We start from the raw sequence: 20,078 nt of genomic DNA, 5'->3' as shown, positions 1-20,078 counted from the left end.
TGGTCTCGTACGACTCCTCCCTTTCTAAGGAATGGGGGAAGGCAACATTCAGGTTCGCTCCTGAGTTGTTGTCTAGACTCAGAATCTTGGGGTCCCGGCCCTTCGGTCCAATTCCTTCAAGATTTCGAGTCACCATTCTGTATTTGATGTCCCAAAACCTTCTCCTTCTTGCCAGTAAAGGAATCGAGAGGTTAGCTTTGGGAACAGCTGCAGTTTGTCCTCAGTTGCAGCCGGTTTGGGAGCACAAGAAGGACACGGGGGAGAGTCACCAGTATACCTCTTCAGCTCGGACTCAAGGACATTCATCTCGACCTGACTCCAGACCCTCCCCCGTCACGTCGCCCTACAGCACGATGTCGGATACATCGCAACGTCCCTCGCCTTCGAGTAATACTACTCTGTGACGCAGGTGCTACAAGCTGGAGTCTGGAAGCGTCTAATGACCTTCGCAGCCCGCTTCCTGCAGGGCGTGACCCACAGGAGTTTCGATGCGTTTTCTATCGCTCTGTGGTGGCTACACAACAGCTGGTCTAACCTCAGGCTCCTTTTTGGACAGGTAGCAGAAGGTTGAGGGCATTGTTATCAGGTTATAGTCTGCATGAACGAAAGAAGTATGTCTCCCCTCTACTGGGAAGCAGCATCCTGGTCTCTGCATAGTTGACCTCGAACCTCTGCAGGTAAACCTTGTGTTCCGAGTATTGAGTCAATACTGTCGCGTCCCCCATACCCTGACGAGGTGGTATTGGGAACGTCCTAACCCAGAGTTCCTTCTGGAACTCCAGGTCAACTGCCTAGGACGGGTCACACTTCTTCCTTCACACACAAGCTTATGTAGGCCACACGGTTCCTTGCAGAGCAAGGAACTTGTGAGGTGCAGGGACTCCTTTTCTCGAGTGCGACTCACTCGGATTCTGAGTCCCCGGGTAAAGCCAAAGCCAGTATGGCTGGGGACTTTCCGCCCTACCTAAGGGGTAAGTCACCCAATGTAAATAGCGTGGTTTGTATTTCGGTTACGGAACAAATGACAAATTCGAAGATAATTTGTATTTTTCCTAACCATACAAACCTTAGCTATTTACATATATTTGCCCGCCAGCCCTGTCCCCCAAGACAAGTCCTACCTCTAAGTGAAAGTTAGCTTCACCGGTTTGTGAGGGGGGGGAGGGGTAGCTAGCTACCACTCCCCTACCCCCCCGCTAACTAGCGCGGGGGTAATACACCCTCGTTAAATTCTAATGGCTCGCCATTTCAGCTACGCTAAAAGGTAAACCCAATGTAAATAGCTAAGGTTTGTATAGTTAGGAAAAATACAAATTATCTTCGAATTTGTCATGTTGGGCAGGCTTAATAGAAGGGCCATGGATGCCTGGTGGTTTATCAAGAGGTTGTCTTTTCCTTTTTCTGATTCTTTTTCTTATCAAAACCATCCTTACTGTCCTCCCTTCAGTTGAAGTGGCTATCCTGGAGGGTATTTAGCCTTGCATGGTGTATCGGCTCCTCCATGTCGACCAGTTTTTCCGACATTTTACTTAGTCTATGGGTATCATCAATCACTTTATTTATAATTCTGTACATATTGTTTTTGTTATAAATCTTGTTAATCTAGTTTTTAAGTATGATGTCTCTTTTTTATTCCTATTAACTTTTATGCTGTCCGGAGACATTGAGCGAAATCTGGGACCAGTACGTCCTAGATTTCGTCAATGTCGTCTTCTGTATTGCAATATTCGTGGTCGTCATGCAAATATCCAAGACCTTGCAGTTGCGTCCAGGCAGTATGAAATTCTTTTGTGCTCAGAAACTTATCTTTCTAGTATGAGGCACTCATCTGAGCTCCTTATAACTGGTTTTAAGAAGCCAATAATATTGCAACGTGATGCCATCCTAAGGGCCAGGGGAATGGCCGGTGTATATTAGGACCGAGTACCCTGCTTCTCATAAGTCCTGCTATCAATGTGGATGTCATGAGGTTCAGGTAATAAAAGTTTGTGGCAGGCATAACAACTTATCCAGACATGGATGATTCTATCTTCGATTGTCTTCTTACCATTATGGCTGAGATACAAGAAGATGATAGAAAGACTTCTTTTGTCTTTGTTGGTGATTTTAATGCTCACCATAGGGAGTGGTTAAGTTCTATCTCTCCTACCGATCGCCATGGCTTAAGAGCTTTAGACTTTGCCTCTGAATCAGGCTGTGAGCAAATCATAAATGAAGCTACTCACAGGTCTGGTAATTGCTTGGACCTCGTATACACTGACTCCCCTGGCGTTATAACTAGTAAGGTTGGTTCTCCAGTCGGGACATCTGATCATGCCTTGATTTCATTAGTAGTGAAGACTGAGCAGCCTGTCCCTGCTATATCATGCTCTTGTAAAATTTATATGAAATCCCAAGCAGACTGGAATGGGATTTTGCATGATCTTTTGTGCTTGAATTGGTCACAATTATATAGTAGTGTAGATCCTGTTGTCCCTTTGAATGAGAATCTAGTCAACATAATTGATAGGCGTATCCCTTCTCGTGTGCTAAGGTACCTAGTGAAGGACAAACCGTGGTTCAATGATGATTGTAGACGTGCTTATTTGGAGAAGCAGGAGGGCTATCATCTTTGGAAGGGTAACAGATCAGATTTGACCTGGAACAACTGTACTCAGCCTTGAGCTTTTGCTCAGAGAGTTTATGCCTCAACTGAAAAGGAGTAGAATCTAACCATAAAAGAAACCCTTTCTGGTCCAACTCAGGAACATAAATGGTGGTCTACCCTTAAATCTGCACTATTTGGTGTAGATGCAACAGTTCCTCCTTTACTTAAACCAGATGGCTCAGTCACTTACTGTCCAAAGGAAAATGCAACCCTTTTGACCGATGTTTTTGACAGTAAACAGAGTAATGAAAAACTTGAACATCCTCATTCCTGTTTTCCTGAGGCTAAACTAACTAGTTTAGCTTTTCGATCTCGTGAGATTAAAGCTCTGTTGATGGACCTTGATGCTTATGGAGGTGTAGACCCAAATGGTATTTTTCCTTTGTTTTTATAAAGACAGCAGATTTCTTAGCTCCAAAGTTATCTGTTATTTTGCGGAAGAAGAGGAGCTTTTAGCACTTGTTGGAGAATTGGTAATGTTACTCCTCTATGTAAATGTGTTTGTGGTAGCTCAAGTCCCACTGATTACGGCCCAATTTCCATAACTCCCATATTATCTAAAGTTTTTGAACGTCTTCTGGTAAAACGTCTTAACCCTTTTACCCCCAGGCTATTTGGGACTTTCCAACCCTTAACACCCAGGGGTTATTTTTTTTCAAGCACATTTTGCAGTATATATTTTTTAAATTGCTCTAACAGCCTTAATTTTCATCATAGAGAGGTCAGGTTGGTCTCATTCTCTTGGAAAATGCCTCAAGTTTCTCAAAAAATTATCAAAAATATGCAAAAAAATGTAAATAGCAATTTTTTGCAAGGATGTACCGGTACGTCCATGGGGGTGAAGGGATGAGTTTTGTGAAACGTACCAGTATGTCCTTTGGGGGTAAAAGGGTTATTAGGTTTGCTGAAGGTAATCATCTTCTCCCTAGTTTGCAATTTGGTTTTTGTAAAGGCCTTGGAGCATGTGATGCCCTTCTTACAATTTCCAATACTGTACAGAAATCCCTTGATTGTGGTCAGGAAGTTCGTATGATTGGTCTTGATTTTAGTGCTGCCTTTGACCGTGTTAATCATGAGGCCCTTGTTTCCAAACTTAAACAGTTGGGAGTGGGTGGGTCGTTTCTTAGCATTATTTTTTATTTTTTAAGTAATAGATCTCAAAGAGTTGTTGTTGATGGGCACCATAGTGGGTATAGGAATGTGATATCCGGTATTCCACAGGGTAGTGTTCTTGGCCCATTACTTTTCATACTATATACACATGACATGTGGTTTGGCGTAGGAAACAAGCTTGTTGCATATGCAAATGATGCTACTCTCTTTGCATCAATTCCATCCCCTGAATGTAGATCTGGGGCTGGTGAATCCCTAAACAGAGATTTAGCTAAAATTAGTGCATGATGCAAATTATGGGGGTATGAAGTTGAATCCTAACATAACTTAAAGTATGATTGTAAGTAGGTCAAGGTCAGTGGCTCCTCGACATCCGGTTCTCAGTATTGATAATGTTTCTTTAAATTTGTATGACTTTTAAAATTTTAGGTGTGATTCTCGACAGCAAATTTACTTTTGAGAAACACATTAGGTCTGTGTCTTCTTCAATTGCACAAAAATTGGCTTATTGAGAAAGTGTTACAAGATTTTCGGTGATCAATCTATTCTGAAGAAGTGTTTTAATTCTTTCATTCTACCTTGTTTTGAGTATTGTTCTCGGTGTTCAGCTGCTGATTCTCATCTTAATTTGTTGGACAGAAACTTACGGTCTATTAAATTTCTTATTCCTGATCTAGTTACTAATCTTTGGCACCGTCGTTCAATTAGTTCATTATGCATGTTGCATAAGATTTTTCATAACTCTGACCATCCTTTACATTCAGATCTTCCTGGACAATTTTATCCTGTTTGTAATACTAGGCAGGCAGTTAATTATAATAGCCAGGCCTTCTCCATCATGAGGCTCAATACTACACAGTATTCTAGAAGTTTTATTCCGGCTGTTACCAAGTTTTGGAATGATCTTCCTAATCGGGTAGTTGAATCAGTAGAACTTCAAAAGTTCAAAGATGGAGCAAATGTTTTTATGTTGACCAGGCTGACATGAGTCTTTTTATAGTTTATATATGACATATCTGTTTTTGACGTTTTTAATAGTTTATATAGGACATATCTGTTTTGACGCTCTTATGTTTTTAGAATGATATATTGTTAATTTATTCTCATCATTTATTTATTTCCTTATTTCCTTTCCTCACTGGGCTATTTTTCCCTATTGAAGCCCTTGGGCTTATAGCATCTTGCTTTTCCAACTAGGGTTGTAGCTTGGCTAGTAATAATAATAATAATAATATTCTCCTCTGTCCTCATACACCTAACAACACTGAGATTAGCAAATAATTCTTCTTCACACAGGGGGTTAAACTACTGCACTGTAATTGTTCAGTGGCTACTTTCCTCTTGGTAAGTGTTGAAGAGTTTTTAGCTATGGTAAGCAGCTCTTCTAGAAAGACACTCCAAAATCAAACCATTGTTCTCTAGTTTTGGGTAATGCCATAGCCTCTGTACCATGGTCTTCCACTGTCTGTGGTTAGAGTTCTTTTGCTTGAGGGTACACTCAGGTACACTATGCTATCTAATTTCTCTTCCTCTGGTTTTGTTAAAGTTTTTACAGTTTATATGGGAAATATTTATTTTAATGTTACTGTTCTTGAAACATTTTGTTTCCTTGTTTCCTTTCCTCACTGGGCTATTTTTCCTGTTGGGGCCCCTGGGCTTTTAGCATTCTGCTTTTAATATTCTTCTGAGGGCTTTATTTTCAAATCTAAAAATTCTGTTGGATGTTGTTTCATTGTCATACCACAACTTGAAATCAAAATTTTGGAAATGTACTTGTGCTTGAGTATATCATAAATACTTATACTCAAGCTTCAGTACTATGGAAATTTTCAGTATTTGTGCTTGGACTTGTATTTTAAACTTGGGTATTATTACTTAAGGAGCATGACTCAGCCTAATTAAAACAATGCTCTTCTGGGGTTACTTTACTTCAAACTCCTAATAGATTTGTTTCTCAACAGATATTTTTTTAAATTTTAAAGCCATTTGAAAGATGATTTTACGGACAAAAAAGTTGTAAATTTGAAGTTCTCTTAGCATTTTGATATACATTATTTTATCAATGTTTTTCTTTTGTACTGAAAGTAAATTTAGAATATGTAGGCTATAAAATTCCCCATCCTTCCATATCTGAATGACAAGAATTGGTCAATATTAAGAAAAGTAAAAATATCCTCCAAAAATTTAATGTTTTGAGACGGCTTCAAAGTTTTTTTGTAGAGATTAGTTAAATAGATTTTAGTATGTATAAGTATGGGCTTTTAGTGGTCATTTTCCTCACCACTGGGGATCATAAGGACATTATCATCATATTTCAGGGTTATTTACTTCAGAGTGATGAGCTTCTTTGCCTCAAATCCTAAAATATTGCTTCCCATACACACATGTAGGCTATGTGTACTAAATACACGCATATGAACAAGGCAAGTTCACACAATTTATTCTTGTCAATCTATTTTTCTGAGGAAATTTTACACCTTTGGTGTATTTAGTTATCATCTCTGACACTTATAAGTTGTAAGTATGTAAACAAGAAATCAGAAATAAGAACATAACTTTAAAAATGCAGCTAACGTTTATTTATGAATACCATATAGTTTATAGAAAAATGGGTTAAGTATTCCTCAGGAAATCAGAGAAAATCAGAGGTTTTCACTCAGCTCTCTAAATACTGCCACATGTAACTGAAACTAGGTCTTCATCTTAGCCAAAGTTTGTGACCATAGGTAGCCAATCTTTCTGTTACTGTAACTCCATCATGGCTTTGAAAAAAGATTGAAGAGTTTTATGCCATAAACTAAAATGCATTGAAAACAATGCCTTAGAAAGCTTTAAAAGAAAATAAACTTTAAAAACATAGCCCCATTCTCTTTGTTGAAGTAAAGTGATATGTAAGGCTCTGGTAAAGGCCTAAAATTTTTCTTGAATAATGGCAATTGGAATTTGATACCTTATTGCATTTTTTTATAATGATGTATAACTCTTTGGTAAGGCATAATCAGTTTGGTAACAATTAGTTCGAACTTGAGCTGAAATAGGGCAAGTTGTATTAAAACTACTATTAAATTTAGAAATTTACCAAATAAATCTTTTCTGTATCTCCCCATTAGTTCTGATAGTTAAGGCTATGACAATGATGATATTATTAACAATGATTCTGCCACAGTACCAGTGCCTCCACGGCAGCAATAAATGCAGCGGTTACAACTCCTACCCTGAGTGTCCATAACTTGGAGGAAAAGGTGAACAAGTGGGTAGCTGAGATAAGAGAGCAGGAAGAGCGCCTCATGAGACAAGCAGCTCATGTCAACTCTTGGGATCAACTTTTACAACAAGGTCATGACCAAGTGCAGCAGTTACGTGATACCTTAAATAAGGTTAAGGTAAGAAAAAAAATTAGTTTGTTCTATAACATACAGTATTTATTTTTGGTCAGTATGATGAGGTTACAAACTTATGAAAACCAGAATTTTAAACCCTGACAAGTGGAATCTCTTAAATTTTAACTTTGTTGGTTTTTTTATACTGATACCCATATTTTGTAGGCTTGTACATGATAGAGCACAATTATGCATTATCTTCATATGATGAGTTTTGTTGTTTTGTGCTGTATAATACACTTCTGTACTTACTTCATTCAAATTTGATAAAAGTTACTAACAGAAATAGGCCGAATAATTTTGATTCAGTGCTTAAGAAAATTTATGGCATCCTTTTATTCATAATGTGAATTTAAATTGGATTTAAGATGGATCAGCAGTCTCTCCAAGCAGAATTAGATTTTATTCAAGGACAGCAACAAGAACTAGAGCAGTTGATAGAACCCCTTGAAGCAGCTGTTGCTTCCACAACTCCTGCACAGCACCAGGGTGATAGGCAACGTGATAATATGCATCATCTTGCGCAGGTTAGACATCTTTATCTGTTTATAAAGTACTCACCCAACATACTATTTACAGTAGAAGTATAGAGATATGTAAATACTCAAATATTTTTATTTATTCAAATGTGTTTGGTTTGTGATTTGAGGAAAAGCTTTAGCTATATTGCCACAAAGTTTGTAAGAAATGAATGGATGTACAACACACTAAATTCTCGCTTGTCTTGACTAATTTTGGGGAAACCCTGACTGGATATGCATATAGTACAGATTTTCAAATATAGGTTAGGTTGACTTTAACAATCATAGCCTAAGATATCTTTTATATGGTTTATCAATACAAATTTACTTCTTTTCATGACAGGCTATTGAATTACTATACAGGATAATTCTTATCTTGTAACTAATACAAGTCATTTAGGATATCAATCTAAACTTATTTGTAAATAAGTGTACTAGCCTATCCGAAAGTCCTGTACAGCTACCTAGGCTAGGTGGCGCTAAGCTCTTAGAATCACAATTGTGGAAAGTTTGTCTATTACCTGCCATTTTGATAAACTGTACAGTAAAACCTCCTTATCTGCTGATTCCCCAACCACTGATTTGACTCAGCTGTTGAACTATGTATACAATTGTAAGAAATTATACTGTACGCTAAAAATTTCCTTAACTGCAGCCGCTAAACTGGAAACAGCAGGCAAAATTTTAACACCATGTGCTATTGCACCACCCCTTAGTAGTCGGCTGCTGTTAAGTCATGTTTTGAATGAAGGGACTGTTAGCTCAAAGTCTAAAGGGTTTCTTCATTTCTTCACTTTTTGCTATTTCCTTTTAATTTTTTTTCCTTTGTTCATGCATTTTTACTGTTCATTTCAATATTGTTTATTCCTTATACTCTTATGCCCTTTGTTCCGTAACTGGAATACAAACCAATGCTATTTAATAGGGGTATTACTTTCGGCGAAGCTGAAAGGACGAGCCATTAGAATTTAGTGAGGGTTAACTACCCATCCTGCTAGTTAGCGGGAGGTAGGGGGAGTAGCGTGCTACCCCTCCCACTCACACACCTGTGATTGAGCCCACTTTGCTTTTGTCTTGGATGAGGAATGGTTGTCACCGCTCTTCCTCCTGGCCTTTTTGGACTGCCTTTAATCTTTGACTTTTTACGTTGCCGCTCTCCTTCTCCCGATAATGGTGGCCGGGGAAGGGAGTGTGAAGTCTTTATTTTGTGTCTGTTCTCTTGGTGGACACCGTTCCCATCCATGGACTTGGTGCCCCTCCCAAGGGAGTTTTTTTTTATTATTTTTACCTAATTTGTTTTCCTTTTCTCAGTTAGCTATGCCGTTCTTCTTCGTTCGGATATGATAGCCAACGTAGAATGTAGTGCCTTTCATCCTGGGGGAATCTGCTGTCAATGTGCCATCGCTATCCTGTTCCCCTGCACCTGCAGCACCTCCTGATCAGCACGCTAACCTCGAGGAACTAGCTCTGGCTACATTTTCTCTGGTAACGCTAGATGCAGACCTTCAACTTGAACAAGGCTTGTTGATGGGAAGCAAAGAGCGCTGCCTAGAGGTTTGCCTCCAGGAGTTGGTTTTCTTTCCAGTTTTCCTCCCCAGGTGATGGGCTCTGTTTCTCCCTTCCGAGGGAAAACTTCCCTTCATCATCTCTTGTCTCTCCTGCGAGGGTCCCCTTTCTAGTGAAGGGGCTCTCATAAAGACTTCTCTATGGAGACCTGCTGACGGTCAGCTTGCTGATCCATCCGTTGCTGTTTGACGTTGGGTTAGTGGCAGAAGTCCTTGCCGTGTTCTCCTCTTCATCTTCAGCGAAGGGATGCCTCTCACATCCTCGTCTCCACAGTCTTCCTCTTCGGAGAATCGTGCCCAGCCTGCCTCTTTTGGTTCTCTACCTTGGCTTCCGTCATCAGCTTCTCAACAAACTTCGGTTCATTCATCGTCTGCAAAGGATCGTTCTCGATCTCCTCCTGAGTATGTGTCACTTCAAGAGGGTCACATTTCTCCATCTGAGATCCAGCTACAGTTCATTGGCAGTGTTCTCCATCTCGTCAAGCTTCTGCTCGATGTTCACCTGCTCGTCAGGTTCACTATCGACCTTCAGTGCAACCATCCCATCAGCTCATGGATTGCCTAGCCATCGCCTACAGCTGATGACTCGTTCAACCTCTCGTAAATCGCCTTCTACTTGAGAATCATTTGCAGTTTGATAATCGCCTGCTCGTTCATCCTCTCGTGCTTCGCCTGCTACGCAAGAATCGCTTGCAGTTTGATAGCCATCTGCTCTTCCATCCCCCTCTCAAGAATCACCTAATACGCGTGAACCGCCTGGAGCTCGACAATCACCTGCTGTTCCAGCTGTTCGGAATCGCATACTCTTCAGCGTCAGAAACTTCGATCTTCTACCAGACCACGTTCTCACGCGTCTCGTAACCGAAACATGTCAATCACCGTCAGAACATAAAACGCCTGACAGTGCGTGAATCGTCGGCCTATATCCTTGTCCAGTGATTCGTAGCTTGTCGTCGCTTAAACGCTCATCGCTTAATAAGCCAGCGTTCGGCTGTTGCTAAGAGCGTTTTCAGCCTAACCCGTCTCTTTCCTTCAGAATGCAATTTCCTTCAGGGCGTGAATCGCTTAGCCTTCACAATGCTTGCCTGCTTGATAGTCTCTCCATCGTCCGGCTGAGCGTGAATTCACGACGCTTCCATCAGCTAGTGTATCACCTGACCATTGTCAACGTTTGACAACTCGTGTACATCCTAAGCGTTCGATTACACGTGAACCGCTTACGCGTTTGACTTCTCGTCAACCTTCTGCTACGCGAGAATCACCTGCTCTTCCACCATCCCGGAAATCGCCTGTTGGGAGGAGTCCGAATAGGTTAGCGTTCGCCGGCCCGTCATCGATCCTCTTGCCAACAGCATTCACCTCAGCGACCACACACGTAGCTTAGACCTTCACTGTCTTGGGAATCGCTCATGAGTCACTTAACGAATCGTGGAGGAAAACTTCAGAGAGATGGCGGTAGAAACCGTAAACGCGAGGAGAGGTCATCTCCCTGCTTGTCCACCAGTAGGGGGATGCCTACAAAGCTGCTGGACCAGGTGGATACAGCATGAGGCGGAACCTTGGATGATCTCCATGATTCATTCAGGTATCGTGTCCCATTCTTTTCATCTCTCCCTCCACTAACCAAGAATCCAGGTTTTATGAGCTCCTTTGCGATGAGAGCAGCAAAGGGGCAGGCTTTTCGGGCCGAAGTCCAGACCTGGTTGGAGAAAGGCCCTATCCAGGAGACCTCAACGGTTCCCCTGTCTTTTTCAGTCGACTCTTTCTTGTGAAAAAGGCATCTGAAGGCTGGAGACCAGTCACTGATCTCTCAGCTCTGTACAAGTTTGTCATACAGACTTCGTTCAGAATGGAGACGGCAGAATCGGTCAGTCTAGCGATAAGTCCACAAGACTTCATGTGTACACTGGATCTAAAGGACACTTACTTCCAGATTCCAATCCATCTGTCTTCAGGGAAGTATCTGAGTTTCAACATCGACAGCAATTCATACCAATTCAAGGTGATGTGTTTCGGCCTTTCCACAGCACTTCAGGTTTTCACAAGAGTGATTACCCTGTGTCATCTTGGGCTCGCAGGTTCGATATCTGTCTCCTTCATTACCTGGACGACTGGCTAATCCTTATAGATTTGGTTGCAACCCTTCTTGAGCACCGAGATAATCTTTTGAGACTTTGCCAAGATCTGGGGATCATGGTAATCTCGAGAAGTCTTCCCTGTTTTCCACTCAAAGACTGGTATGCCTGTGCATGGTATTAGATACCAAACATCATAAAGCCTTCCCATCAGACAATATAGCAAAGCTGAGGAAAGTTGCAAGGCCTTTCCTCAAACAAGAAGATCTTCCAGTCCAGAAGGGGTTATGTCTCCTTGGACATCTATCATCCTTGGCCCGTCTAGTTCCCATCGATCGCCTCAGGATTCGATCTCTCCAGTGGTATATGAAGTCCAATTGGAAACAGGCTTTTCTTCCCTGGACACTCTAATTCCAAGGGGATCAGAGAAAAAGACGTATCTCGAATGGTGGCTGGCAGACGAGAATCTGCTGAAGGGTGTTGATCTTCTCTTCCTTCCTCCTGATATCCTGATTTGATGCTGTTGTTAGACGCATCACAAGAAGGGTGGGGGTCCCACGTGCGTCACCACACTGCCTCAGACCTTTAGGCAGAGTCCGAATAGTACCTTCACATTAATATACTTGAGATGAACGCTGTTTTTCTGGCCCTTCAAGAGTTCCACCAGTTCCTGGCAGTTCACACGGTGGTGGTGATGAGCGACAACACCACGGTAGTAGCTTACATCACGGAGTAAGGAGGTACTGTACTTTTTTGTGGCCCGTATCATTCTAACAGTAGAGATAATGAGATGAGATCGGCAGAAGTCTACTCGGTCTCACTATCAGCTCACTGCATTCCTGGCAAGAGGAATGGCTTGCCGACAATCTGAGCAGAGCATAGCAGATAGTGGGTTCCGAATGGTCTTTAGATCATTTGGTAGCCAACAAAGTACGGACTTTGATTGTTTCCCTAACTGTGGACCTGTTCGCAATGGCCCTGAACTTCAGACTCCCGTTGGACTGCTCCCTAGTCACAGATCCCAAGGCTCTCTGGCAAGATGCATACCAACAACAGTGGGACAACATCGACGTGTATGCAATCCCACCATTCTGTCTGATGAGAAGAGTACTCAACAAGACCAGAACATCGGTCAATCTTTTAAGGAGCCCCATAGCTCCACTATGGCATCATGCCGATTGGTTCCCAGACCTTCTACTGCTCCTGACGGAGCCCCTAAGAGAACTTTCTCCACGACACAATCTACTCAGACAACCACATGTCAACTTTTCCACAATGGAATAGCTTCCCTATGCCCATGCCTGGAGACTATCCAGCATCTTCTCTCTCAGAGAGATTTTTTTTGCAACAAGTCGTGAAAGGGGATACCTGGATAGCTGTGAAAGTCTTTTAACTTCATTCTACCTGGCGAAGCGGGACGTCTTCTGTGGTTGGTGCCGCGGAAGGGGTCTCAATTCATTCAATACCACTATTCTAGCAATAGAGGAATTTCTTGTGTATTGAGGGAGGAAATGCATCTTTCGGTTTCAACAGTTAAAGGCTATCGCTAAACCTTGAGTCTCGCCTCTAAACTGAAAGGAATGGGCATTTCCTCATCTTTAGAACTTCCATTCTCATATGTAATTGTGAACTTACCTGTCCTCAGTCTGAAGTGAGACCTCCCCCATGGCACGTGGTTCGAGTTCTTTGGTCCCTAGAACGATACCCGTACAAACCATTACGACAGGCAACAGTTGCCTTCTAACCTGGAAGGCAGTTCCTACTCCCCTTGGCCTCGGCCAAACAAGTTAGCAAACTTCATGGTCTTTCGTCTGACGACGCCCATTCAAGATGATGGGTAGAGGTAAGTTTCAGCTTCTTCCTTGAGCTTGTTGCCTATACTCAGAATCCAGGTTTCGGATCCTAGATTCGACTCCTTCCAGATATTGAGTCTCCGCTCTGTAACTGTCGATCCAATCATCTGTTACTATGCTTAGTAAGATGTTTGAGGTGCTACCTCAAGAGATCAGCAGCAGCTGGGCCCAGAGCGCTCTCACTGATTGTCAGCACCGGCAGAAAAAAGAGGATGATACACAATCCCCGCATGGATTCTCAGGTTCACTGACCTTGCTCTGAATCCCGATCCTCCTCCAGCACGTCTTCCCAGATCCCACAATGTCAAGGGCATAGCTATCTCTGGCCGGCAAGAACTATTCTGTGACGTAGGTATTGCAAATGGGCGTGTGAAACATGCCAAACTACGTTCACCGCCCACTACCTGCAATACGAGACACACAGGTAGGCCCTGCTGCTTCCTTCGGTGCCTTGGATGACCGCGGAGGTAGCAGCCGTAGGGGATTCAGCGTTATGAAGCTTCATCTGTGGTAGATAACGGGGGAGGGTGGGCTGTGGCACCCTAGCAATACCAGACGAACTCGGTTGAGTCCCTTGTCAGGCTGGGAGGAACGTAGAGAGGAGAGGTCCCCCTTTTTTGTTTCATTTGTTTGGCGTCGGCTACCCCCCAAAATTGTGGGAAATGCCTTGGTATATGTTTGTATTTTACCTTGTTTTTAGTATTGTTCTCCTGTCTGGTCTTCAGCTGCTGATTATCTTCTTGATTTATTGGATAGAAACTTACGGTCTATTTTATTACTTATTCCTGATCTAGATATTAATCTTTGGCACCGTTGTTCAATTAGTCATTATGCATGTTACATAAGGTTTTTCATAATTCTGATCATCCTTTACATTCAGATCTTCCTGGACAATTTTTATAGATTGTATATGACATATCTGTTTTGATGTTACTGTTTTTAGAATGATTTATTGTTAATTTTTCTCATTGTTTATTTATTTCCTTATTTCCTTACCTCACTGGGCTATTTTTCCCTGTTGGAGCTCTTGGGCTTATAGCATCTTGCTTTTCCAAGTAGGGTTGTAGCTTGGTTAGTAATAATAATAATAATATTGAAGTGACAGGAACAACACCATAGGAATAAACATGTCCAAAGAGGTAAATACAGACCACCACATCAAACACAAGAACAGGACAAAGAGCTGTACAGTAAAGACAACTTGGACAAGAAGTTAACAATAAGCTAGCTGTCCTAATGGGAGACTTCAATGCACCAGTAAACTTGGACACTATGAATTCTACATCAAACACAGAGGTGCATAGGCTACTAGATTTTGTCAACAATAAATTCCTCAATCAGTGGGTCGATAAACTAACCAGGGGAAACAACCTACTAGATATTGTGCTAACAACAGAAGAAAATTTAGTATCCAGTGTTTCAGTAGGCATAAATATTAGCAAAAGCGACCTCAGAATAGTTAGGTTTCAGGTAGATATTTCTCATCTAAAAGAAATGAAAATTCTAAAAAAGCTAGACTACAGACGTAGTTACTGGACGAAACTAAAGGTTACACCAAGAATTTAAATTACGACAAAATGGAACATTGATACACAATGGGACTCTTTTGTAGAAATATATAAAGAAAAAAGGGCATAGAAAGATTTTACCAAATGAAACTCCACAATGTAATTGGTTCAACAGAGAAATAGCCAATGCAATAAGAAGTAGAGACAGGAAATCTAAATCAATGGGTCCACAGCTTTCAGTTCATGAAATTTTCCAAGGGACAAGAAATTAAACTGAAAAGTAGAGAAACTAGTTAGAAAGGCCAATATCAATGAAATGAAAAGAGTGGCTTCAGCTAGTAAAGAAAACCCAAAAGAATCTTTTGCACATGTAATCAGTAGTAAGCCAATCAAAAACAATATTAGCCCATTAAGAGACTCGTAGGGTAATCTTACAACAAAGGATTTGGAAAAAGTTGAACTGATAGATGCATATTTCACAACTGTACTAACTAGGGAAGAATCAACGACCCTCCCCGAACCAGCTATCATATATGAAGGGCCACAACCAGTAAATAGAATTACTTTTACAATGGATGATGTCAAAAATAAAATAAAAGGACTCAGTAAGTCCAAGGCACCAGGTCCAGATGATATTCATCCTAGAGAGATAATAGAACTAGAAGAAGAGATAACCCCACACTTTCACAAAATGTTCTGAAAGACAGCCAATGAAAGAAAGTCACCACAAGGATGGAAACTAGGCAATGTTCTTCCAATCTACAAGAAGGGGCCAAAAGAAGAACCTGGCAAGTACAGATGTGTGTGTCTAACTTCAGTGTCTTGCAAAATTTTTGAATTAATTATAGTAGATTCAATAGTAGAACATATAGAGAAAAACAATCTTCTGATAAACAGCCAACATGGTTTTAGACTAAAGAGATCATGTGTGACAAATCTTTTGGAATTTTTCCACATGTTTAGCATTTATGACAAAAACAGAGCAATAGACATCATATGCCTAGACTTTCAAAAGGCTTTTGACAAAGTTTCTCATAGAAAATTAACAGTCAAAATTAGAGCAGTAGGCATCATTGACAAGACAGCTGAATGATCAAAGATTGGCTAACAAACAAAAAACAGAGAGAAGCTTGAGAGTGGGCAGCTGTTACAAGCGGAGTACATCAAGGATGTGCCCTTGCTATTTCTGATCTACATTAACAACATAGATTTAGGATTAACTAGTTTTGTAGGTAGTAGGTTGGCCAGGGCACCAGCACTACCACTAGAGAGGTATTGTATCCTTTGACTGGCCAGACAGTAATGCAGGTCATGGCTTATTTTTTCTTTGCCTACACTTACACAGAATAGTCTGGCCTATTCTTTACATATTCTCGTCTTTCCTCATACACTTGACAACAATGAGATACTTAACACTTCTTCAACCAAGGGGTTAATTACTGTACTGCAATTTGTTCAGTGTACTTTCCTCTTGGTAAGGGTAGAAGAGACTCTTTGGCTATGGTAAGCAGCTCTTCTAGGATAAGGACACTCCAAAATTAAACCATTGTTCTCTAGTCTTGGGTAGTGCCATAGCCTCTGTACCATGGTCTTCCACTGTCTTCGGTTAGAGTTCTCTTGCTTGAGGGTACACTCGGGCACACTATGTTATCTTATTATAATTTTTTTTTTCCTCTTGTTTTTTTGAAATGGTGTGTTGGGCAGGCTTAATAGAAGGCCCTTGGATGCCTGGTGGTTTATCGAGAGTTTGTCTTTTCCTTTTTCTGATTCTTTTTCTTCTTAAAACCATCCTTACTGTCCTCCCTTCAGTTGAAGTGGCTATCCTGGAGGGTATTTAGCCTTGCATGGTGTATCGGCTCCTCCATGTAGACCAGTTTTTCTGACTTTTTACTATAGTCTATGGGTATCATCAATCACTTTATTTATAATTCTCTACATATTATTTTTATAATTCTTGTTAATCTAGTTTTTAGGTATGATGTCTCTTTTTTATTTCTATTAATTCTTATGCTGTCCGGAGACATTGAGCGAAATCCGGGACCAGTACGTCCTAGATTTCGTCAATGTCGTCTTCTGTATTGCAATATTCGTGGTCGTCATGCAAATATCCAAGACCTTGCAGTTGTGTCCAGAGAGCATGATATTCTTTTGTGCTCAGAAACTTATGTTTCTAATATGAGGCACTCATCTGAGCTCCTTATAACTGGTTTTAAGAAGCCAATAATGTTGAAACGTGATGCCATCCTAAGGGCCAGGGGAATGGCGGTGTATATTAGGACCGAGTACCCTGCTTCTCATAAGTCCTGCTATCAATGTGGATGTCATGAGGTTCAGGTAATAAAAGTTTGTGGCAGGCATAACAACTTTTATTTGTGTTCGATCTACTGGAATCCTGACATGGAGGATTCTATCTTCGATTGTCTTCTTACCATTATGGCTAAGATACAAGAAGATGATAGAAAGGCTTCTTTTGTCTTTGTTGGTGATTTTAATGCTCACCATAGAGAGTGGTTAAGTTCTATCTCTCCTACCGATCGCCATGGCTTAAGAGCTTTAGACTTTGCCTCTGAATCAGGCTGTGAGCAAATCATAAATGAAGCTACTCACAGGTCTGGTAATTGCCTGGACCTCGTATACATTGACTCCCCTGGCGTTGTAACGAGTAAGGTTGGTTCTCCAGTCGGAACATCTGATCATGCCTTGATTTCATTAGTAGTGAAGACTGAGCAACCTGTCCCTGATATATCATACTCTTGTAAAATTTATATGAAATCCCAAGCAGACTGGAATGGGATTTTGGATGATCTTTTGTGCTTGAATTGGTCACAATTATATAGTAGTGTAGATCCCGTTGTCCCTTTTAATGAGAATCTAGTCAACATAATTGATAGGCGTATCCCTTCTCGTGTGCTAAAGTACCTAGTGAAGGACAAACCGTGGTTCAATGATGATTGTATACGTGTTTATTTGGAGAAGCAGGAGGCCTATCATCTCTGGAAGGGTAACAGATCAGATTTGACCTGGAACAACTATACTCAGCTTCGAGCTTTTGCTCAGAGAATTTATGCCTCATCTGAAAAGGAATACAATTTAACCATAAAAGAAACCCTTTCTGGTACAACTCAGGAACATAAATGGTGGTGGTCTACCCTTAAATCTGCACTCTTTGGTGTAGATGCAACAGTTCCTCCTTTACTTAAACCAGATGGCTCAGTCACTCACTGTCCAAAGGAAAAGGCAACCCTGTTGACTGATGTTTTTGACAGTAAACAGAGTAATGAAAAACTTGAATGTCCTCATTCCTGTTTTCCTGAGGCTAAACTAACTAGTTTAGCTTTTCGATCTCGTGAGATTAAAGCTCTGTTGATGGACCTTGATGCTTATGGAGGTGTAGACCCAAATGGTATTTTTCCTTTGTTTTTTTATAAAAACAGCAGATTTCTTAGCTCCAAAGTTATCTGTTATTTTGCCCAAGTTAGCAAGAAGAGGAGCTTTTAGCACTTGTTGGAGAATTGGTAATGTTACTCCTCTATGTAAATGTGTTTGTGGTAGCTCAAGTCCCACTGATTACAGCCCAATTTCCATAACTCCCATATTATCTAAAGTTTTTGAACGTCTTCTGGCAAAACGTCTTAATAGGTTTGCTGAAGGTAATCACCTACTCCCAAGTTTGCAATTTGGTTTTCGTAAAGGCCTTGGAGCATGTGATTTTCTTCTTATAATCTCCAATGCTGTACAGAAATCCTTTGATTGTGGTCAGGAAGTTCGTATGATTGGCCTTGATTTTAGTGCTGCCTTTGACCGTGTTAATCATGAGGCCCTTGTTTTCAAACTCAAACAGTTGGGAGTGGGTGGGTCGTTTCTTAGCATTATTATTGATTTTTTAAGTAATAGATCTCAAAGAGTTGTTGTTGATGGGCGCCATAGTGAGTATAGGAATGTGATATCCGGTGTTCCACAGGTTAGTGTTCTTGGCCCATTACTTTTCATACTATATACACATGACATGTGGTTTGGCCCAGAAAACAAGCTTGTTGCATATGCAAATGATGCTACTCTCTTTGCATCAATTCCATCCCCTGAATGTAGATCTGGGATTGGTGAATCCCTTAATAGAGATTAGCTAAAATTAGTGCATGATGCAAATTATGGAAGTATGAAGTTGAATCCTAACAAAACTTAAAGTATGATTGTAAGTAGGTCAAGGACAGTGGCTCCCCAATATCTGGATCTCAGTATTGATAATGTTTATTTAAATTTGTATGACATTTTTAAAATTTTAAGTGTGATTCTCGACAGCAAATTTACTTTTGAGAAACACATAAGGCCTGTGTTTTCAATTGCACAAAAAATTGGCTTATTGAGAAAGTGTTACAAGATTTTCGGTGATCAATCTATTCTGAAGAAGTGTTTTAATTCTTTCATTCTACCTTGTTTTGAGTATTTTTTTCCCATCTGGTGTTTAGCTGCTGATTTTCATCTTAATTTGTTCGACAGAAACTTACGGTCTATTAAATTTCTTATTCCTGATCTAGATATTAATCTTTGGCACCGTCATTCAATTAGTTCATTATGCATGTTGCATAAGATTTTTCATAACTCTGACCATCCTTTACATTCAGATATCCCTGTACAATTCCATCCTGTTCATGATACTAGGCAGGCAGTTAATTCTAATAGCCAGCCCTTCTCCATCATGAGGCTCATTACTACACAGTATTTTAGAAGTTTTATTCCAGCTGTTACCAAGTTGTGGAATGATCTTCCTAATCGGGTAGTTGAATCAGTAGAACTTTAAAAGTTCAAAGTTGGAGCAAATGTTTTTTATATTGACCAGGCTGACATAAGTTTTTATTGTTTATATATGACGTATCCGTTTTTGACGTTAATAGTTTATATAGGACATATCTCTTTTGACGCTGTAATGTTTTTAGAATGATATATTAATTTATTCTCATCATTTATTTATTTCCTTATTTCCTTTCCTCACTGGGCTATTTTTCCCTATTGGAGCCCTTGGGCTTATAGCATCTTGCTTTTCCAACTAGGGTTGTAGCTTGGCTAGTAATAATAATAATGATAATAATAGAATAGCCAAATTTGCCGATGATACTAAACTAAGCATAAATGCTGCGAACTCAGAAGTTATAGAAGCCTTAAGAGAGGATCTAATGGAGTTAGGAGAATGGTCCAGAAAATGGCAAATGCCTTTCAATTATGCGAAATGTAAAGTCATGCACATACGTTGTAGTAACCCACAATCAGATTACTCACTGTTGGGTAAGGAAATAGTAGAAAGTGTAGACCAGGAGAAGGATCTCAGTATTATTATCAGCAAGGATTTAAAGTTCACCAAATAGAGCATAAAAGCTGAAAAGAAAGCACAGAAACTAATAGGCTACATGAAGAGACAATT

General features: G+C 40.5%; 1 protein-coding gene across 2 annotated transcripts in view; it reads left to right on the top strand.

Annotated features, from left to right (window-relative positions):
* The window catches only part of Nup62 (Nucleoporin 62kD), a 159,509-nt gene that overhangs the window by 118,835 nt on the left and 20,596 nt on the right, over positions 1–20,078 (top strand). For both annotated transcript variants that reach the window (XM_068358479.1, XM_068358478.1), the window contains 2 exons: positions 6,927–7,143; positions 7,509–7,667. In XM_068358479.1, coding sequence (XP_068214580.1) covers positions 6,927–7,143; positions 7,509–7,667 — 376 coding nt within the window. The remainder of the gene's footprint in view (positions 1–6,926; positions 7,144–7,508; positions 7,668–20,078) is intronic.

The sequence above is a fragment of the Palaemon carinicauda genome, chromosome 35 (genome assembly GCF_036898095.1).
Source record: "Palaemon carinicauda isolate YSFRI2023 chromosome 35, ASM3689809v2, whole genome shotgun sequence".
In the NCBI taxonomy this organism is placed as follows: Eukaryota; Metazoa; Arthropoda; class Malacostraca; order Decapoda; family Palaemonidae; genus Palaemon; species Palaemon carinicauda.
The sequence above is the reverse complement of the archived record's forward strand: the minus strand, read 5'-3'. Positions and strand labels throughout refer to the sequence as shown.